Source organism: Dryas octopetala, chromosome 2, assembly GCF_963921425.1.
Source record: "Dryas octopetala chromosome 2, drDryOcto1.1, whole genome shotgun sequence".
Taxonomy (NCBI): Eukaryota; Viridiplantae; Streptophyta; class Magnoliopsida; order Rosales; family Rosaceae; genus Dryas; species Dryas octopetala.
Window position 1 is genome coordinate 6,150,201 of NC_141367.1, and position 24,127 is coordinate 6,174,327.

The 24,127-nt window shown below is 37.2% G+C and overlaps 1 protein-coding gene and 1 pseudogene across 1 annotated transcript; both read left to right on the forward strand.

Moving 5' to 3' along the window:
* Window positions 1–16,856: 16,856 nt before the first annotated feature.
* LOC147292734 (UDP-glycosyltransferase 92A1 pseudogene) lies at window positions 16,857–18,485 on the forward strand (annotated as a pseudogene).
* A 2,247-nt stretch (window positions 18,486–20,732) lies between these two features.
* On the forward strand, window positions 20,733–21,793 carry LOC147292735 (uncharacterized). Its single transcript, XM_086230909.1, is given in 2 exon segments — window positions 20,733–21,123; window positions 21,126–21,793. Coding segments are annotated over 2 exon segments (1,059 nt in total).
* Window positions 21,794–24,127: the final 2,334 nt, after the last annotated feature.

Genomic DNA, 24,127 nt, shown 5'->3' on the forward strand with positions numbered 1-24,127 from the left:
GTGGAAGAACTCCATTTTTATGAAGCAAGTGCAAACACTACCTCCTTATTTTTCCATGCAATGAAAAACTTGCTAGCTTGTATCTTTCTCTTTTTTTTCCCTTCTTTTTTAGATTTTTTTATGGTAATGGTATGGGATGGTATGGTTCTAAATGTTATTTAAATTAATATTTTGAATTTTCTTTTAAAATTGGACATATATTTTAATTACATTTTAATATAAATATTGAAATGCATCATAATCTATTGTCTTTTAATTTTTTTTAGTTAATTTCATCATTATTCTCAAAAAAAATCTTGAACATGTTCTAAAAAATATTATGAAAATGTGAAAATTCCGATTTTTCATTAAAAAATTTCAAATGTTTATTCGAAAGTTTCGAAAATGTTATATTCCGAAAAATTCCGAAAATTCTGAGAAATCTGAAAATTTCGAATCGGAATCAGATGTTGAAATTTTGATTTTTTGGAATGGAAATTGGAACATAAATTCCATTCCAAAAGTTTTTGGATTGGAATTGGAACACCCTATTTCCAATCCAATCCAGCCAAACCACACCCCCTACTTCAAACCAACAAAGTATCCACGCAAGAGCAAACCTAAGCAATCAACAACAAAGACATAAAAGTAAAAAATCTACTATCACAAATAAAAAAATGAAATGAAAATAACCATAACAACAATAAAAAGGTGCATGGAAGTTGAGAAATAGAAGAAAAAAACAGACCTATGAAGTAGAGAACTGAAGTTTTAAATCACTCACCAATTACTTCAAAGCAACAAAGTATCCACGCAAGAACAGACCTATGCAACCAACGTACAACAAAGATAGTAAACTCTTTATCGGGTAAAGAGCCCACCAAAACTGTAATTTTCCCGTAAACAAAAAAGACGAAGAATACAACAAAATAAAGTGCTTTTGATAAGGAAAAAAAAGCTAAGGTAACATAAAATCAACCACAACATCAGTTAAAACAAAACAAAGGGAACAATGAAACACAGAAGTTGACAAATAAGTCAACTCTATTTTTCAACTTTAGAGTTCACAATATAAATATCAAGTAACCAATCTGAACTATACAAATCTCATAATTTTTAAAAACAAATAGACAAACACCATATATAAAAAAATATCACAATTGAATTATGTATTTGAAAAAAGCATAGAACAGAAACACCACACAAAAAACTTAAAAGTGAGGAGAAAACCAACCATAACAGCACTAAAAAGGTGTACAGAAGTTGAAAAAAAGAAGAGAAAAACTGACCTATGAAGTAGAGAACTGAAATTTTAAATTACTAATTAACCAATTACTTCAAACTAACAAAGTATCCATGCAAGAGCAAACCTAAGCAATCAACAACAAAAACATAAAAGTAAAAAATCTACTATCACAAAGGAATAAAAATGAAATGAAAATAACCATAACAGCACTAAAAAGCTAGGTGCATAGAAGTTGAGAAATAGAAGAAAAAAACAGACCTATGAAGTAGAGAACTGAAGTTTTAAATTACTCACCAATTACTTCAAAGCAACAAAGTATCCACGCAAGAACAGACCTATGCATCAAACAACAAAGACATAAAAGTAAAAAATCTATTATCACAAAGGAAAAAATGAAAGGAAAAATTGAAAACTGATCACAAACCCAGCATAAACACAAACTCTGCAAAAACACAAACCCATCAGAAACAAAAGAAAAAACGAAAGGAAAAATTGCAAACTAAACACAAACCAAGAAAAATTTGAACGACCTTGTAGCTTAATGTAGACAACCACGCAAACCAAACCCAGGAAAAACGCAAGCCAAGCAAATACAAAGAAAGCAATGTGAGAGACGTATATGAAAAAAGAGACATTTGATAAAGAAGAGGATGAAGGCAATGGAAAGATTTGCATCGCAGAATCCCAAGAAGAAATCAAGGGTCTGGAGAAGGGCAAATCAGCTGCTAACAGTGGCGCCTCCTCATCGGGTAAAGAGCTCACCCACCACCCCCATCAGTCAGCAAAAGATCTCACAATCCCATCTCAAACAAACCCATACACTCTTTCGATCTCAACCAAACCCTCTTCCTCGCTCATCCTTTCTCTCTCCACTTGTCCCCTTCTCTCTCTACAAACTCGGTTTCATCCGCCAAAGGGAATTAGCCAAAAAGGTAAATCAGGGTGAATGACCAAAAAGGCCACACCCAACCCCAAGAATTGACGATGGCAAGCCAACTAAAAAAAGAAAAAAAAAAAAAAAAAACCCTGAGACAAACCAAAAGAATGGCAGGAAATGTAAAAAATTGAAAAGGTAAGGGTAAAAAGTGAGGGAAAGTGAAATGACCAAAATGGGCCCAACTAACCCCACTAATTACAATGGCAAGCAACAAAAAAAAAAGGGTCCTGGTTTTCCCCACTAACCCCACTAATTACAATGGGAAAACCAAGTTGAACTCTTATCCACGACCCGTTCTCTCCTCAAAACCAATGGGTCCCGATTTTTGAGAAATTTCATTTGGGATTGGCCGGTTCACCCTTCGAAGGACCTCTTCATCTTCGTCCCTGGTAATGGTGGTTGTGGACACATTCTCTTGCTCAAGTTGCAAATCTCTGATACCTTTGAGATCTCTCCGCCATTGTTGCAGGTATTTTCTTCTCAAAGACTAGTTCTTGGGTTCTCACCATCGGCGCCTCTCTCGATCTCACCAGTCAATATCTGGATAACCAAACTGATCAAACCGATAAGCTCGGATAACTGAACTCGTCACTTGTTCCTAGCTTCAGTTCGATTACGGTTCTTGAAATGGCCATTTCTAAAATATCGGTTTAGCCTATAAATACCCCCCAGCTATAGCCTTCCTCACCATTTCATTCTTCACTTCACTTTCTCTCTATTAATTACTCTTAAGTTTTTTTTTTATATTAATCAACTGTCGTCCTTGAGATTTGAACTTATGGCTTCCTCTAACAAAAAGAGACTGGGTGTCATATCTACTAGACCAAACAGTTATTTACAGCAATCAAAAAAGTTGATAAATCAATTTTGTATTTGTGTTCGGTTACAATTGTGATTGTAATTGTAATTGGCACTCAGTTATAAATTGTTAATTAGATCCGAAAATCTTTTTTATAAATATTTTTTATTACATATTGTATGTGTAAATTAATATGTCAAGACAAGATTTTAAGAGAGGAAAACTTCAAGAAAAACAAAAATTTTTCTTTACATGATAGTTACTACTAAGTGACAATAACTTTTAGTTAATCAAAAAAAGATTGACAACGCAGTTAAAACAGAACCGAGTTCTTTAAAATAAGAAGTTCAAATCACCGTTCTTTTTTTATATTTGAGAAAAGAATTCTAAAGAATGGGTTTTAAAGTTATTTTCTTAAATTCTTTAATTGCTTGCTATACTTCACTCTTTTTTAAAACATTAAAAATCACACTTTTCCCTATAAAAAATGAAATAAAGATTTTTTTTTTTAAATGAAAAAATTTACTCTTAAGAGCACCTCGCAAAGCACCTCGATCATTCTCCTAGTACAAAGTAAAAGAGGTGTTCAGGAAGGATGTGTTTGTTTGTAGAAGTGTCCAACATGAGCACCTCCACCTTTGTTCATAAGAGGCATCCATGGTCGACACCTCCATTTGCTGAGGTGCCCACCATATATAGACTTTCCTTGTTCAAAGGGAAACACCGATGGGGGATGCCTTGTTAGTAAAGAATTTGAGAGTGAAGAGTGTTTGAGGCAAAAGACTTGATGCCTTTAGAGTTGTATTATTACTGTATTTATAGAGCAGTACATGACTTGTATTTAGATACATGATAAACACAAAAATTATCTACAAATAAATAGCTAAGATAAATCACGTAGCAGCTGGAAGTCTATCTCTTGTAGGCAAAGGCACAGCTGGAGGTTTATCTCTTGTAGGCGAAGGCACAGCTGGAGGTTTATCTTGTGTTGGTGATAGCATTGGGTCTTTACTCCCCTGCAAGCTGAGAGGGCGAGCACGAACATGAAGCTTGGAAGACAGAGACTTGAACCGAGTAGAAGAAAGACCCTTGGTAAATATATCTGCAAGTTGGTCCTCACTATAAATGAAACCAACATCCAACTCTTTGCGAACAACCTTGTCTCTAACAAAATGATAATCAACCTCCAAATGTCTTGTCTTAGCATGAAAGACAGGGTTGGAAGCAAGAGAGATTGAACTTACATTATCACACCAAATTTTAGGACAATGCAAGAATAAATTGAGATCATGATGAAGGGAACGAAACCAAGAGATTTCAGCAGCTGTATAGGCGAGCTGTCTGTACTCAGCCTCGGCACTAGACCTTGATACGGTCCTATGAGTCTTAGAGCTCCATGAAACAGAGCTGGCTCCAAGAAAAACACAGTAGCCGCCTGTAGAATAGCGATGATCCGGATCACCCGCATAATCGGCATCTGAATAGGCCGTAAGTGCCAAAGAACTGGGGCGATAAAAAAGACCAAAATTATAGGAACTTTTAAGATAACGGAGAATCCGTTTCACCTCTACCCAATGAGTATCCGAAGGGCTGTGCATAAACTTGCACACCTGATTTACCACATAGGCAATATCGGGGCGAGTTAAAGTCAAATATTGAAGGGCCCCAACGACACTCCGATATTGAGTAGGATTGGAAAGAGCCGAACCATCATAGAGACTTAACTTTCGACCACTAGCACAGGGCGTTGCAAGAGGTTTAGCATCCTGGAAGTTGGTGCGACAAAGAAGGTCTTTAATATACTTGCTTTGTGTCAAATACAGCCCACCATCTGCATAAGTAGCTTCGACACCCAAAAAATAATGAAGGGGACCTAAGTCCTTCATTAAGAATAGCTTCCGCAAGTCATGAATCAAGGTACCAATGTGAGATGAATGATTGCCTGTGATGAGGATGTCGTCCACATAGATTAATAAATAAGGAAAACACCATGATGATTATAAGTAAACATAGAATAGTCGGATTTGCACTCATGAAAACCAAGAGTCTTAAGATAATCAGCAAAACATTGGAACCAAACTCGAGGAGCCTGTTTCAAGCCATAAAGGGACCAACGAAGCTTGCACACATGACTCGGAAATTGACTGTCAATAAACCCGGCCAGTTGGCTGCCGCATGAACACATCTTCGGTTAGATAGCCATGTAAAAAGGCGTTTTGAACGTCAAGTTGACGAACCATCCACCGATTGTGGACTGCCAGAGCGAGAACAAAGCGAATTGTGGAATGTTTCACAACTGGACTGAAAGTTTCTGAAAAATCCAAACCCTCTTGTTGATGAAAGCCATTGGCAACAAGACGTGCCTTATATCGTTCGACAGAACCATCAGACTTGCGCTTTAACTTGAACACCCATTTGTTAGGCAGAATATTCATGCCTGGAGTGGGCGGCACAAGAGACCAAGTACCGGCATGTTGAAGGGCATTGAATTCGGTACACATTGCTGACCGCCATTCTGGCTGCTTAAGAGCCTGACTGAAACAAGATGGTTCCACAGTATCAGTAGAAAAAGCAAAATTGGCATACTTTTGATTGAGTTTATAAATACCATCTTTACTTCGTGTTTGCATAGGATGTATAGAGCCAACGATAGGAGAAACATTAGCATTTGTGGACAAAGAATTAGGGGACGGCTGCGGGGAAGACAAAGGTGAAAGAACCGGGAAGTATGACACATGTGGAGGAGAGGAACGATGACAGGTTGGGCTGGAGGATGATCCGTTGGACGGAGAAGGACCAGGACTAAGCGAAGCAGATGGAGGTTGTGTGGATATGGGCTGGGGTGGACTGGGTAAACTAGAAATTGGGCTGGGAGAAAAAGAAACTGGGCCTGGACTTGCAAAGGTAGTATTAGATGAAGGAGAAATAGAAATATTATGAAAAATGAGAGGAGAACTTACAGAGACATCAGCCGGTGAAGATGGAACCAATGGAGTTGTGGAGATGAGCTCAGAATATGGAAAAGAAGCTTCGTCAAACAAGACGTGGCGAGAGAGAAAGACACTACCTGTAGAAACATCAAGACAACGATAGCCATGATGGTTCAAGGAATAACCCAAAAACACACAGCATTTGGAACGAAAATCCAATTTATTTTTATTGTAGGGCCGAAGATAAGGAAAACATGAGCAACCAAAAACCCGAAGAAAATTATAATTAGGCTTACGATTGAACAATTTTTCATAGGGAGAGAGATAGCCTAAAACCTGAAAAGGCATGCGATTTATTAAATAGGTTGCAGTGTTAAAAGCTTCGAGCCAAAACTGGGATGGTAATTGGGCTTGAGCCAGTAAAGTGAGACCAGTATCACACATATGACGATGTTTTCTTTCGGAAAGACCATTTTGTTCTAGATGTTTGGGACAAAAAAACCTATGTTGAATGCCATTTTTACGTAAATATTCCTGAAAAGAAAATTTGGTGTATTCACCGCCCTCATCAGTTTGAATAGCTTTTATTTTGCAGGAAAACAAATTTTCAACATAAGTGCGAAATTGGATGAATATGGAATGAACTTCATGTTTAAAACGTAAAGGAAAAATCCAAAAGTAGCAAGAAAAGTCATCCACAAATAACAAATAATACTGATAACCTTGAACAGATTTATTAGAAGCTGACCAAACATCAGAATGGAGTAAACTCAATGGAGAGAAAGAAACTAAATCAGACCTTTGAAAAGGCAATTTAGTTATTTTGCCCAATGGACAATTATTGCAAAATGACACACCCTTAGCTTCAGTAACAGGAAGCAATTTATTTGAAAGTAAACGACCTAAAATATTCCTAGCAGGATGTCCTAAGCGTGAATGCCACACAGTAGGAGAAACCCGAACACCAACGAAAGCAAGCAGACGATGAAAAGAAGAAGACGACCCTGAACCAAAATGCATTGGATAGAGCCCATTTTCACTCCTCCCTTGGAAAAGCATCCTCACCGTCACTGAGTCCTGAACATAGAAACGGTTAGAATAAAAAACAAAGAAACAATTGTTCTCATTAGTGAACTGATGAACAGAAAGCAAGTTAGTAGAAGCGGATGGACAATGAAGAAAATTGGAGAATTTGAAAGTAGAAGAAGGAACAGAGAAAGAGCCAACAGGTTTAATAGACAAACCAAAATCTTTACCAATACCCCCAACACTATCAGCACCACGGTAATCCTTTGGGTGATGCAGATGTCCTAATTCTGGAGTGATATGTGCATTCGCACCAGTATCAGTGAGCCAGGTAGAAGGTGGAGCCGGAAGAGAAGGAGCAGACATAGCCATAGCACTCAGCTTGTGTGTAGGAACCCGACCTTCATAGGAAAGGTTCATACGATTGTAGCAATCCAATGCACCATGCCCCGGGCGATTACAAATCTGACATAGAGGTCGAGACGTACTAGATGGACCAGAAGGCGGAGTGCCAAGGATGGAACCGCTGCCCCTGGCCGTGTTAAAATGATTAAGTACGAGCAGGGAACGGCCGCGAGCACCACCGCGGCATCCAAAAGAAAAACCACTGCGAGGAGGGCCCCCACGACCCCGACCTTGAGTGGCAGCCATGGCTGTGACAGTAGAATCAACATGAGGCTGGTTGTGATCATGATAGCGGCGCTCCGCAATGAGAAGTAAAGCCTCGAGATCATCATATGAAATTGGTGTCTCACGAGCCTGAATAGAACTGACTGTGGCTTCAAAGGCTGGCCCAACATTGCCAAGAATGATAGTAATGAGATCAGTAGATTGAATAGGGGAATCAGCAATAGACAAGGTGTCAGCAATGGAATTCACCCGATCAAGATATTCAGAAATACTCATATCCCCACGAATAGTACGAAATAATTCCCCACGCAACTGGAGAATACGATTTTGGTTTGTGGAAGCGAAACGACGAGAAAGCGACTCCCATGTGGCCTGAGCAGAAGTGAGGGCGGCCACTGATGAGAGCAGAGGGAGTGATAAGGAAGAATTGATCCAACAAAGAGCAAATTGATCGTCAAGAATCCAGGCCTCATAAGCCGGATTAACTGTATCTGTGTCTTTTCCAGCAAGATCTTTGATAAAGGCAGAAGGGCAACGATGTGACCCATCAACAAAACGCATGAGATTGCGACACTTCAACAAGGGAACCATTTGAGCACGCCATATAGGATAGTTATTCTTATCCAGTTTGACATTGACAAAATTGAAAGAAGAAATAGCAGATGTGGCAGAGGAGGATGAGTTGGCGATTTTTAGAGAAAAGGTAAGACTTTGAGAGGTTTAGAATGTGATGGGGTTGCTAGAGTTTGCTGGAGGTGAGGAGACTTCTAGTCGTGTGACAGAGGCTCTGATACCATAAAGAACTTGAGAGTGAAGAGTGTTTGAGGCAAAAGACTTGATGCCTTTAGAGTTGTATTATTACTGTATTTATAGAGCAGTACATGACTTGTATTTAGATACATGATAAACACAACAATTATCTACAAATAAATAGCTAAGATAAATCACGTAGCAGCTGGAAGTCTATCTCTTGTAGGCAAAGGCACAGCTGGAGGTTTATCTCTTGTAGGCGAAGGCATAGCTGGAGGTTTATCTTGTGTTGGTGATAGCATTAATTGGGTCTTTAGTTAGCAGATTTATCATTGATTTTTGGGTTATTTATAGCAAATATCCCCTAAACTATCATTGGTGTCTTATTTTACCCCTTAAACTTAATTTTATCTCATCTTGCTACCCTGAATTTTATTTCACGTGTCACTTTGTTCCAATTTGTCTGTTGCATTAACTGTTTTTATCTCTCATGTTGACTTGGCTTATAAATTATAATTTTAATGGAGATATTTTGGTCTGCACACATAAAAAAAAAAAAAAAAAAAAGTAGTAATGGGAAGTCCAATATCTTTCCTAAATTTCGATATCAAACATGTGCTAAGAAAAATACTCCTCCAAACTTTTGATTTATATGACATGTCAACATGGTAGATGAGAAAGTTAATGGAGGTGATGAATTGAGGCAAAATGACAATTAAAATTTTGGGAGTAAAATGAGACAAAATTATGTTTGAAGGGTAAACTGACACACGAGTGATAGTTTTGGGTAGGGGGAATTACTATAAATAAGCCTTAATTTTTTGTTCAATTTCAAAGAAATGAAAAAAAATAATTCAATTTCGGAAGTACAGTGAGAAAATTAGGGGTTCACATAGAACCATTCTTGACACTTGATCTAATTAATTGAAGGGTGCAAGATTTCTTCTCAATAACAGAAACTACAGCGAATCTAGTTTCTTCGTTAACTGTTAGTGATTTGTATGTTTATTTATGAATTTATTTATTTATTTAATTATTATTTTTTTGGATTTTTTTTTTAAAGTTCATTTTTTTAAATCTACTATTTATGCGGCTCACACACTATAGTGAAATACTGTAGCGGCCCACTTTTAAAAAACCCGGTGCTACAGTAACAGCGCTACAGTGACGCCATTACTGCAGCGCGCTACAGTGTTTTTTAAAATGCCATTTTTTTCCTTTATTTATTTATTTTTTTCATTTCAGTGCCAATTGGTACATAAACTACCCAAAAAAAAATCATAATTTAAGTATTTTTTTTTTTCATAAACATGTTAAATAATAACTAATATAAAATAAAAAAAATTAAAATGAGGCGTCAATAATCTTTTACGTTTTAATAGTAAATATAATTGTTACTATCGAACAGTAACAATCACCTATTGCTACTGCCGGGCAGTGACAATAAAGTATTATCATTATTTGATAGTAACAATCACTTATTGCTATTGTCTGGCAGTGACAATCAGGTATTGTTATTATTTGATAGTAATAATCATCTATTGATACTGTCTGACATTAACAATGACCTATTGCTACTGTCTGACAGTAATAATCACCTATTGAAGATAACTAATATATCTTGTTACTGTCATACAATAATAATCACCAAAATTTAAACCATAGAAAATCACAAAATTCAGAGAGTAACAATCACCTGATTGCTACTGTCGCATAGTAACAAATCAGGTAATTGCTAATTTGCTACTATCACACAGTAACAATCACCTAATTGCTGCTATCACAGTGACAATTATTTATTGCCACTATCGAACAATGACTATTCTTACTGTGCCAAAAAAAACCCAGAAACAACATACATATACAAATCTTATGTATTTTTCTAACATAAACACATAAAAAACTAAAAAGCTTAAACAAAAATCTTTGTCATGTAATGAATGTTCTATGTCAGACAGTTAGACATGATGGACTATTTGGATTACACATTTAGACAAACATTCATAGAATCAATATTTATATTTACATTCTAACAACATATGTGGAAACACTTTATCTGACAAGTACCCTTATGTTGAATGAACAGGAACCGAAATGTGTTGTAAATGCATTGCAGGATGAGATTGCAACACTGCGCTTGATATGCTTGTAAGTCATTTTGATGATCTTGTGTCACTTGCAGATATCATGTTGATAAATAAGAATACTAATTGCTTCATCATGTCTATTTGATATGATTATATATAGTTCTAGAGGCATGTGATACCAATACGAAATTTGCTCTCCTTTTTGGACTTTATAGAGATGTTACAAAAATAGGTCCATTTAGTTAAAGGAACAAAAAAGAATGTCATTATGGTTTAATATATATATATATATATATGTATATATGTGTGTGTTGGTTTATTTCTTGATAACCTAAGTTTTGGAATCCAATGGTACCAGTTATCAACATGAGGTAATGTGAGTTGGTAAATCCTCATTTTTCATTTCTTTGTTAGTTTATAAGGTGCATGCATGGTGATAATTAACCATAATTCCATATTGGTAATGCTCTAGGGTACATAAGTAAGGCCTAGTTGTAGGATCGAGGTCCTGTGGGTTGGCAAACTCCCTCACTTCCCATTTCTTTGTTGGTAAGGTGCAAGGTGATAACCATAATTCCATATTGTTACTCCTTATCAGTAACATTAATCATAGCCCACTTACATGTTGTTACTACGTCCCAAAAGCAGCTCCAATGAATCCAATTATTGTACCAACTACAATTTTCTAGCCAAATTCCATTTCTTGCATGGACCTGGATCATCTACCAGGCTTCTTCCTACCAGACTCATACCAAACTTTAAATCCCGGCGGTTGAAAAATATTCAACGGTTTAAATGACACCACATCAGCTAAAGACCAAAACACAATATAAAAAAAGAAGACGTCACCGTTTGTCTCCATCTCCTATTTCCTTCTCGTATAGAAAAACTCTCCCTTCTCCAAATTTATCACAGAGCCAATGCCACTGGAGCTCTTCCAAAACATAAAGTTATAGTTCTTTTCTTTCTCTTGTACCAAATGGGTAAATGGAAATTAATTTCAAGACTCTGCCTTCAATTTCCCATTCACAGCAATTTTGAAAAAGCAAATCAAACACATTTTGAAACTCATTGTTATATCCACAACCCATTATCCTCACAAACCCACACTCTAATTATTGCTTTGAATCAGATGTGCTCAGCCGACTCACTGACTGAAAGTAATGATCTTTCTCTTCCAAGGCTTTTCGCTCAGTTCAGACACCAATAGTCCCAAAAATATTTCTTCTCACCAAACCCACCCACAAAATAACGAAAGCTTTTTTCATGAGAGATTGAAGAACATGAAAGAGAGATTTGCGAAAGTTACCTCCAAATCCAACAGATTTACAAGCCCTTCTCACCAAAAAAATTTTAAAAATCATAATTAGATTAATGCACCCAAAACCCAACATATTTCTCAAGCCTACCCAACACCACCATAGTCCTCAAACATATCACAAATCTCACCTCTTCATTCCAACCATCAAGCGCACAAGAGAATAAGGAAGAAGAAAAGAGAGGAAACGATGTTTGTTTTTTACTCTGTGTTTTGTCTAAAAGCAAAGTACCTTTTAATGATGTGGCGTGATGTAGACCGTTTGATGAGTGTGTACTTTGCATCACTTTATGATACTAATTCCTTAACCTAGAGTGTTAGAACTCGATATTTTGTGTTTCCTTTCTTGTTTTTGTGTTTTCAGGTCAAATGAAGCAGAAATGAGAAAAAGAAGCAAATGGAGCCATTTTTTGACATTTCCTGGTCAAACTAGGAAAACGAGTGAAATCCTGGTCAAACCAGGAAAAGTGCAGAAATCCTAGTCAAATGAGGATTCTTAGTCACACTAGGAAACATCAAGTCCAGAACCATCATTGCGGAGCCAGAAATGAGAAATCCTGATTGAAACAGGAAATCCTGGTTGAACTAGGAAACCTAACCCAACTAGGGAAAGGAGTCCTAATGACACTAGGAGACCCCAGGGGCAATATGGTCATTACGAGAAGTCAAAATGGATAAGGAATCCTTCATTTTCAAGGAATTCTAGTTGCACTAGGAAATGTTGGTCAAAGTCAACTCTACAAAGTCAAGGTTCCATAAGCTTCTAGAAGGTGGTGGACATCCATGGAAATGAATAGAGGGAAGAAATGAATTTGAATTCAAATAAAAATGAGGGGCAAAATGGGAAGTCAAAAGTCAATGGTCAAGGGTCAAAGATGGAAGTCAACAAGTCAAATGGGCCATGGGCCTAAGGGATGCCAAACTCAAGATGGGCCATGCATGCACATGCATGCGCCAAACCCTAGCAGCCCAAGCCCATGCGCAAGGTCCAAGGTGGCAGCCCATGCATGCGTATGCATGCCATGCAAACCCTAGCAGCCCAAGAAGCTCTATGCACAAGCCCAAGGTGGAAGCCCATGAAGTGAAACCCTAGCCCATCTTGTGCAAGCCACTTCAGCCCAACACATGTGAGCCCAATGCACCATCAAGGCCCAAGACCAGCAGCCTATGCGCAAGGAGGGAAGCCCTAGCTGACTTGCATGCACCACTTAAGCCCAAAAGGCCATGCCTTTGCCGCAAGCCCACAAGCTAGAAACCCTAGCTGTTGCTGCAAGCCACAAGGAGAGGAAACCCTAGTTGTGCCGCAAGTCCTATCCTTGCCTCTCAAGGATTTGACCTCTATATATATCCCATCAATTCAAAACCCTAGGACCGAATTTTCTTGCCTCCTAGTTTATTTTTCTGTTTTAGGTTTTAATTTCATATTTTAGTTTTGTTAGAGAGAGAGCTAGTCGAAAGTTGAGAGAGAGAAGGGAGTGGCGTGGCAGCAAGGAAGAGGACCCCAAAGCCGCAAGCCCTAGCTCACTATAGCCGTGAGCCAATTGCTTGTGCAAGGTGTCTTCTCTTCCTTGCCTTGCCGCAGCCCCTCTCACTTGTTTCCCTTTGATTTTTCTTCTAGTTTTCTGTTTTATTGTTGGATTATGGTTCTGGAATTAATTAGGTTATAATTTTAATTTCATTCAATGTATGTTTCTGATTTTAATTAGTTTATGCTTTTAAATTTAGTTAGGTTGTGATTCTGATTTTTATGTTTAGTTGATGCCTTTTGAATAATTCATTTAGTTTATGTTCTTGAAATAACTTTGTGTTTCTGATTTCCTTGTTAAGCATGAATTGGGACTTTATTTATTGTTGCTGTTTTCATTTATTTAATTTAATTATGTAGTTATTTATTCTATCTTGCATGTTAGTTGTAGGTTGATTAATGGATTCGCATGTTCTAACAAATCGTTTATCCGTCTCTTGGTCTGTTAGTTTGATGTTTGCATGTATTAAATTTCCACTATCTATTTGAACCCGTCACTAGTTGTTTGCATCCTTTGACTGGCCACCTTAGGGTAATTGCATCTAGTTTAATTGTTAGGTTTAGATGTGAAATAGTCAAAGACACTAAACCACAAGTAACAAGGGAATAAGGGATTATTCTTGGTAGTGGGGTTGGGCGACCTCTATAAGGAAATAGTCAAAGCTTATATGTTGTGCATGTTTGACGTTCTCATAAAACTTAATGACTCCTGCATGGGTAACAGCTGCCTTAGCTTGAACTAGGGAACATGTAGGTTAACTGGCTAAGAAAGGCCTAAAAAGCTCTTAGTTTATGTATTAGGAGAACAATTGTGAGAAAGTAACTAGCCAAACCTTTTTAGCAGTCAAACTTTAATATGTTGTGTTCAAATTAACTGTCATTAGCCTTGGATGGTTATTACATGCTTATTTGATTTGAAACTGAAAACTTAACATTGCAAGATAGAATAAAGGGTGTGTGCGTGTGGTGATGTGTGCGTGTGTTTCCATCTCTCAAAACCCCCCATTTAGTTATTCTAGTGATTATTTGAATTGATTTGTTGTTTATTAACCATTCTCTGTGGGATCGACCTCGTGCTTGTACGCTTTGCTACTGATGCGATTCGTGCACTTGCGAGTATACTTGGAATGAAATAGATGCTTATTTTGTTCTAAGAAAACATTCAACACCGTTGAATATTTTTCAACCGCTAGGATTTAAAGTCTGGTATGAGTCTGGTAGGAAGAACCCTGGTAGAGGATCCAGGTCCTTCTTGCATATCCAATTTCACTACATCAAAAGTGCACCAATAACAATTAAAACTATAAACCATAATTACATGTAGAAGTTCAACATATGTTGATTGATACCCCAATTAGATTTTCTTAGCAAATGTCTGTTACCATAAAGACAAAGTAATATTAGAAAACCCACTTGATAGTCCACACCTGCAGTAGAGAAAAGACGAGAAAACCCAAGGATGATTAGTGGACTAGAAGATTGGATTGTAGTCTTCAATTTCCTAAAAAAAAGGATAAACAAACAAACATCCACACACATCAACATAAATTCAGTACCACAGGAATCAACTGCTGTAAATCTTTTGATATAACACAATATCCTATCAGGAAGACAGCAAAAGGTGAAAGGAAAAAATAAATGTTGAAGAGTAAACAAGAATGAAAATATTATTTAAATCTCATTCCAGGATTACTTGGGACCTTAAAGAGACTGTCTGAGAGTTTTTATTGCATTGGTAGGTTGCTTTGGTGGAAAGTTCACACTACCTTCTTCCCATAAAGAACTAAGAAGCTATCAGAAATAAGCTATCATAATTTTTAGCACAAGTACAACAAAACTAGATCCAATTTTTAGCACAAAATACAGATCTGATTGAAATCGAATAAGGCAAAATTGAATCGCAAATCAAAACGAGTAAATCAACAACAGAAATAGAGAATCGAAGCTATAGAGAGAGAGAGAGAGAGAGAGAGAGAGAGAGAGATGGATACCTGGATACCGTGCTCGATGACCAGTCCACCACTAGCCCCATCGACGCCATCGACGATTTGAAGCCTACTCCGTTGAAGATGATTCGATTCCCAAGGCCTGCATCAGGACCGTCTTCGCCAGCGAGAAGAAGCTCTGCGAGCAAATCTTCCAAGGCATCGGCACAGACATTCAACAACGAGCTCTGAGCCAGGTGGGAGAGAGAGAGAGGTTGGAGAGAGAGTAAGGTCAGAGAGAGAGTGAAGGCAATAGAGAGAAACATAGAAGATTAGACGGAGAAGAAGATGAATGTTAGAATGTGGACCGGGTTAGGTGTTATTGGACCTCCTTAAAAAAAAAAAAAAAATACATGGGTCTTAAAGGTATAAAGAGCCCAAATCTGGGTTTTATAATCATTTACTTTATTTTTTTTTAGCAGTATAATTAACTATATGTTGTGTTGCCACTGTTCGTGATCCTCCGCTAATTGCACATCAGACCTCTATAACTCTGTGGGACTGGCTAAACGTTTAATTCCTTTTTTCATCAAATTATATGAAAGCTTGGCAATCGCAGTCTCGCAGACACCAACTCAAATAAATCAATGAAGTTTTGCATCTGCCATCTATTGATACCATCACAAAACAAGGTTTCTAGCCAAACCTCTCGAGCCAACGAACAATGCCATAACACGTACGTGAACATCCTCCTCACCTTTTGGCCTCTTGATTTCAACATACAAATAAAAAAAAAAATTAAAAAAATTCAACACCTAACTTCCTTGATTTGCAATAGTATAATCCATTTAATTAAGAAAACATTTTCCGCCATGCATTAATACAATATAAAAACACAAAGACTTTTCCCGGGTTATACGTTCATATGGTCTGTGCCAAATTAGATTTAGCCAATCTCTAGACTCTAGTAGGAAACATGCTATGCTATGGACAAACCACCCACTGATTACGTCAAATAATAATCAATTGCATTAATATATATTATCTACTTTTGGTAAAACAAAAACAAAAAAATATCTGTTGACTTTAGGTACCAAACTGTAATGTTTTTTCATTTTAACTACCAAAACATTTATATCATTTCACTTTAGATACTAAATTTCAGTTGAGGTACCAACTTTAAAACATATGGATATATTGAGCTATGAATGTTTAACAGTCATAACTTTTTTATTGATTTGTTGTTTTTTCAATATTTGCAAGGCTTAAACTTTAATGTTTAGTCTTTTGTTTATATGATTTCATCCCCCAAGCCTAAATCAAAAGTATTAAACCCTTAAAAATTTTGAATTTTTATAAATTTGAAACGGTCACAACTGTGACTGTTTGACAATCACAACTGTGACTGTTCGACAGTCACAAATGTATAACAAACTGATTTGTGACCTAATCCAAAATGTCTTGCTCTAGGTTAGTACCTAAACTAAAAAAAATTAGTGTCTTCCTGTTTTACTGAAAAACTATTGATATTTGATATTTAATCTTAATTTTCTTTTAAAAAAAAATGATTAAAATTTTTCAGAATTGCCTTAGACTCAGGTGGCATACATACAATACATTCTTATTCCTGATCACCAATTCACCATTGATACAAGCTCCAGAAATATCCAAAGGAACAAAAGAAAACACCAAACAAGAAATTCAGAGATGGGATTTGATGAGCATATTGTGATGCTGCCATTCATGGCTCAGGGCCATCTCATACCATATCTGGCATTGGCAAGGAAAATCCAGCAAAGAACAGGCTTTAAAATAACCATAGCCACCACCCCCCTCAACGTTCAGTATCTTGGTACCACCATTCGATCAACCTCAAACTCTCAGTCTGACTCCAACATCCATTTGGCTGAGCTTTCATTCTGCAGCACAGACTATGGCTTGCCACCAAACACTGAGAACACAGAAAACTTGCCTCTCAACAAAACAATAGATCTCTTTGTTGCTTCATTGAGTCTTGAAGCTCCTTCTCGCCACCTAATCTCCAATATAATTGACAAAGAAGGCCGGACACCCATTTGTATCATATCTGATTTGTTTTTTGGATGGGCTGTTAACCTTGCAAAGAGTTTAGGCACTGTAAATGTGACTTTCCCTGCAAGTGGTGCTTTTGGCTCTGCAGCTTACATGTCTATTTGGCTTCACCTCCCTCACCATTCTACGGCTTCAGATGAGTTCACAGCACCCGGGATTCCGGAAAGGTATCGTTTCGATCGCTCTCAGCTGCATCCATTTTTACGAGCTGCAAATGGTACAGATTCTTGGTCAAGATTCTTTCAGCCGCAGATTTCACTTACTTTGAAATCTTTTGGCTGGTTGTGTAATACCGTTGAGGAAATTGAGCCTTTTGGATTGGAGATCATGAGGAATTACTTTAAACTTCCTGTTTGGTCCATTGGACCTCTTCTTCCTATCCATGCCCTCAAGAACTCTTCATCCACATTGGCTGCTTCAAGTGTTTCAGGGCAACGTGCAGGAAGGGAACCGGGCATACCTGTTGAAAAATGCCTTGAGTGGCTTGATTCACATGGTCAAGATTCGGTTATTTACATTTCATTTGGTTCTCAAAACACAATTGGTGCCTCCCAAATGATGGAATTTGCTGTTGGTTTAGAAGAAAGTGGAAAGCCTTTTATTTGGGTCATAAGGCCTCCAGTTGGATACGCCTTAAAGGGAGAGTTCAGAGAAGAATGGTTGCCTCAAGGGTTCGAACATCGAATGAGTGAAAGCAAACAAGGGTTGTTGGTGCACAACTGGGCACCCCAGTTGGAGATTTTGGGACACAAGTCCACAAGAGCCTTTGTAAGTCATTGTGGGTGGAATTCCGTGATGGAGAGCTTAAGCCAGGGCGTGCCAATTATAGGGTGGCCATTGGCGGCCGAGCAGGCGTACAATTCAAAGATGCTGGTGGAGGAGATGGGTGTGAGTGTGGAGCTGACAAGAGGAGTGCAGAGTGTTTTGGTTGGGAAGGAGGTGAAGAGAGTGATCGATTTGGTCATGGACGAAAATGGCAAAGGTGGAGAGATGAAGATACGAGCTGCTGAAATGAAGGAGAAGATGAGAGCATCAATAGGAGAGGATGCTGAAGAAAAGGGATCTTCTGTTAAGGCAATGGATGATTTTGTTTCTGCTATTTTATCAAGTAGACAAAAACTATCAATTTAATCCAATAATTCTATTACTAATTTGGGAGTAGATCAGTCTTTTTCCAGCTCCAGTGTAAAGAAAATGGGAGTAAATCATGTTTGGAAAACAATACATATTCCCTTGTTCTAGTAATCCATCTTATGCATATGCAAAGTAAATCATGTGCTTAATTGCAAATTTCCTTTTAACCTCAACTAAGGAGTCCTTGAATTTGGCCCCTTAACCTCAACTATGGAGTCATGTCGTGCCAAAGTATTTAGCCATAAGTACTTGCAACCACCAAGTATTTGGTTAATTTCAGAATGCTCGAGCCTAGTTTGGCCAAAACTAGCTTATTAGAATAATCGAATAGCCAACTGTGTGTGCCGCATTTAGATGAAATGCAGTGGAATTGGAGTAATGAAAAGAAATTGAGTACCCTTTTCTTCATTTTGTTATGGAGTTTTATATAACGCTAAAACCCTTACTATTGCAATTCATCGAACACATCATCTGCATCATGAGCTATGCCTTTCCCTGATCTTGTGGTTGCTCGGCATCACCTAAGAGATATTTTGAAGCGTCTTCCTCCACAACAAAAGTAATAAAGCAAAAACTCTTCCATATTTCGAACCTTCCCTACTCCATGCTCAGACGTTAAAGAAACTTGTGGAAGTCTCATAAGTGGCTAGAGTTTTATAACTAGCAAAATATAATAATGGTTCTCGAACTTTACCCCAAGTATCACATTGGCCCATATACTTGTTTTTTTGAATTCTATAGTTCTCAAAAGGAGAAAATATATATATACAAATTCAGGTGGTAAATGAGACAAAAAAAATCCAAGTTGTGAAATGTGATATCCTTTATAAATAATTCTAGTGGTAAGATAGTAATTAAGCCTTGAGATTTTAATTGGATGATGTAATTTTTTATTCAGGGGGGAGAGATCGAAATTGGGTGCAGATGAGTAAATTTTACTGCCTTTGCAACTATACCCAACAACTGCTTAATTGGATGATGTTGAATATTCAAAGTTTTGTGAGCATGGTGTTGCAGATAATGTGAATGTTCTCATCAGATAATTATATACCACATTTCATGTATTTATCTCCATAGATAATCATATAATATTAACTAGATAAATACTCATTTTATTTTCCTGTATTTATCTTAGTGATAATGTATTTATCATAAGAGGTATATTTGATGTAAATGTTTATCACTTGAAGCCTATAAATAGAGGCTCTATGGAATGGAAAAAGACACACTGTTCTCCCATCTTTTCTCTCTAAAGTTCTTTATTTTTACAACACGTTATCAGCACGAGAGCTCAAGTATAATATTGTTCTTTTCTTCTATTATTATAGTTGCAATATTACGCCGATGACAATTTTGAGGCTTTTATTAATAATTAAGAAGCAAGAGCATATGTGCTCAACTCGATTGCTCTTATTTTTCTGGTTCGTCTTTTTAATCTATGCTACTGTGAGTGCATTGATTACTCATATTGATTATTTAATATAAGGCAATATATATTATTACATGTTTTGTTCCTTGCTTTTCGTTTATAACTTTGTAACTTTGTTATAAGCTTTTGTCATATCACAGGTTTTATAACTTTGTTTCTTTCAAAGTTTTGTTTGACTTTTTGATCTGATCTTTTTATAGTAAAAGATATTTTAAACGAATTGAATAGGATCCACTAATAGATCATGACACTGCTTGCATGCTTATCTAATTAATCAATTAGTCTTCTCTCATTTAATATTTTCTTGTTATATCTTTGGATATCCACTATCTGACAAACAATTAGTTTTCTTTAATCAATTAGATGATTCGCAATTATGAATATTATTCCACCTTGCTCACCGAATGCTTAATTCTAGTATTCTTTATTTGAGAATAATTTTCAACGTGGAGTATTATTACGTATACAAATGATTAATTTAATTGTTTGTTTTGTATCAGATACTGTTTGATTCAAATTTTCTGTCAAGGCCGATTGCATGAATTTTTTTTACATGAGTTGTTTAATTAAATTTCTTTATGCAATTATACTCATGTTTATATATGGCTATACTTTCATACGTGACTTATCTACTATTGTTCCTAAGTCTTTTGTTTGTACCATTATTTTATCAATTATTTATTACTCAGTTAATTCATATTTTGAACCTGAAGTTCAAATCTATGCCATAGAACCTAAAGTTCTAAATTAAATTTATATGTTCTTATATCAATGAACAACCTGAAGTTCTAATTGTATTTATGGCGTCTTTTACCTTAAACCTGAAGTTTTTGGTATATGTGTATATATATTGGAAATATTAAGAACCTGAAGTTCTATGATTATTTTTCATGAGTTCTAAATATCTCATTTTCTTTATGTAGAAAATGACGAACTTGACCAAACAAGAATTTGTTGAACTCGACATCTCTGGAAAGAACTATTTGTCCTGGGTCCTTGATGCTGAGATCCATCTCGAATCCATGAATCTTGGTAACACTATCCAAGAAAGCAATAAAGCGTCCCCGCAGGACCGTGCCAAAGCCTTGATCTTTCTTCACCATCATATTCATGAAGGGCTGAAGAGTGAGTATCTCACTGTCAAAGATCCGCTGACTCTCTGGGATAATCTGAAAGAGAGATATGATCACCAGAAAACTGTGATCCTCCCTAAGGCACGCTATGATTGGATGCATCTGCGTCTACAAGATTTCAAGACAGTTTCTGAGTACAATTCTGCACTTTTTCGAATCAGTTCTCAACTCAAATTATGTGGTGAGAAATTACTGATGCATAACTGTTGGAGAAAACTTTCACCACTTTCCATGCTTCAAATGTGCTCTTGCAGCAGCAATACCGTGAGCATGGGTTCAAGAAGTACTCTGAACTGATCTCTTGTCTTCTCCTTGCTGAGCAAAACAATGAGCTCCTGATGAGGAACCACCAATCCCGTCCAACTGGGGCGGTAGCATTCCCTGAAGTGAATGCTACTTCATCTCGTAGTTATAGTCGTGGTCGTGGTCGTGGCTATGGGCGTGGTCAAGGACAAAGGAGTGGTAATGGGCGCCGTAATGGTCAAAGTGGCCGCAATAATAACTTGGGTCTTAAAAATGCGCAAGCATCACATACCCACCAGAAGTGGAACAAGCAAGACAAAGGGAAAGGTCAAATAGACAAAGCCCCTAAAGCTTCTGAGGGTGCCTGTCACAGGTGTGGTGAGACTGGACATTGGTCGCGTGTCTGTCGCACGCCCAAGCACTTGGTAGACCTTTACCAAGCCTCTTTAAAGGGTAAGGTTGAAGTCAATTATGTTGACCAAGTTCATGACCCAATGGACACTTCAGACCCAGTGGACATAAGTCATCTTGATGTCTCTGATTTCTTCACTGACACCGATGAAAAGTCTTTTGATGCTATGATTGGTGGTGGGGTTGTCCATCCCAATTAATTTGTCGTTTATTTAATCAGTTTTATTGCTTTCCTTAGTATTAATTTCATATTTGCATTTGTTACTTTTATTCAGTTGTTTTTCAGGTTTTGCACCTGTAAGAATAATTTTTATTATCGAATAAAATGTCGTGGTTATTTCTTTAAATTGAAAGTAATTATTTTCATTTATTTTATTGGAAGGCATTAAATATGGACTGCGGTGGTCAAAATCATGGCGAATATATTTGTCTTGTAGACAGTGCGACTACGCACACTATACTTCGAGATAGAAAGTATTTTTTCAATATGGCATTAACAAACGCTAGGGTAACCACTATATCAGGTTCTGCAAACCTGATAGAAGGCTTCGGAAGAGCCCATATTACGTTACTCAATGGAACTCAAATGTCCATTAGTAATGCTCTATACTCAAGCAGATCCAGAAGAAATCTGCTTAGTTTTAAAGATATTCGTTTGAATGGATATCACATTGAAACCACTACTCAGCATAATACTAAATATCTTTGCATTACATCCAATATTTACAACCAGAAGCGTATATTGGAGAAATTCTCTGCTTTCTCATCTGGGTTGTATTATACAACTATAAATTTTATTGAGGCCCATGCTGTCATGAACCCGAAGTTCATTGACCCAAATATTTTCATGCTTTGGCATGACCGGTTGGGTCATCCTGGATCCACTATGATGCGTAGGATTATTTCAAATTCTTGTGGGCATCCATTAACGACTCAACATCTGGTTGAATCTAACAAAAAACTTTGCATAGCTTGTTCACAAGGAAAGTTGGTTATCAGACCATCTCCCTTAAAGCTTGATACATAATCCCCATCATTTCTGCAAAGAATTCAAGGGGACATTTGTTGGCCCATTCAACCATCATGTGGTCCATTTCGTTATTTTATGGTTCTAGTTGACGCATCCAGTAGATGGTCACATGTTTGCCTCTTGTCAACTCGTAATGTTGCATTTGCTAGGCTATTGGCTCAGATAATTAAATTACGAGCCCAGTTTCCAGATAATCCTATCAAGTCGATTCGACTTGACAATGCTGGTGAATATACGTCTCAAGTCTTTAATGACTATTGTATGTCGGTTGGCATTGATGTTGAACATCCTGTTCCTCATGTCCATACCCAAAATGGTTTAGCAGAAGCTTTTATCAAGCGCCTTCAATTGATTGCTCGAACTTTGCTTATGCAATCAAAGTTGCCAGTTTATGCATGGGGACATGCTATTTTACATGCTGCGTCATTAGTTCGACTAAGACTGGTGAATGATTACCAAATACTGTCTCGGCCTACAGATCGAGCATTGTGACAAAGGAATCTTTGTCCATCAATCAACATATACCGAAAAGGTATTGAAATGCTTTAATATGGATAAAGCTCATCCGTTGAGTACCCCAATGGTTGTTCGGTCTCTTAACATTGAGAAAGACCCATTTCGTCCTAAAGAAGATAATGAAAGGGTCCTTGGTCCAGAAGTACCATATCTTAGTACAATAGATGCTTTACTATACTTAGCACAATGTACAAGACCAGACATAGCTTTTTCGGTAAACTTGTTAGCAAGATATAGCTCTACTCCAACACATCGACATTGGAATGGTATTAAGCATATCTTACGCTATCTTCGTGGAACAATTGATATGGGCCTATTTTATTCAAGTGAATCCCCCAATGGCCCAAAGTTTGTTGGATATATGGACTCTAGATATCTATCCGACCCGCACAAAGGTCACTCCCAAACTGGATATGTATTTACTTGTGGAAATACTGTGATCTCATGAAGATCTACAAAACAAACATTGGTCGCTACATCTTCCAATCACTCAGAAATACTTGCCCTCCATGAAGCAAGTCGAGAATGTGTTTGGTTAAGATCAGTAATACGACATATCCATAGTACTTGTGATCTACCTCTAATAACATATATTCCAACTATCATGTATGAGAATAATGCTGCTTGTATTGCTCAAATCAAAGGAGGATACATCAAAGGTGATAGAACCAAGCACATTTCACCAAAATTCTTCTACACGCATGAACTTGAGAAGAATCGGGAAATCGAAGTCAAACAGATCCGTTCTTGTAACAACCTTGCAGATCTCTTCACTAAAGCCTTACCAAAATGTTCATTTCAGAAATTTGTACATGGTATTGGACTTCGTCGATTTTCTCAACTATCAGATGCAATCATCAGGGGGAGCATCCAAGTACATCGGACATATGTGCGTTGTACTATTTTTCCTTCGACTAGGTTTTTATCCCACATGGTTTTTCCTAACAAGGTTTTAATGAAGCAACATAAGCACGTCCAACGCTATTTC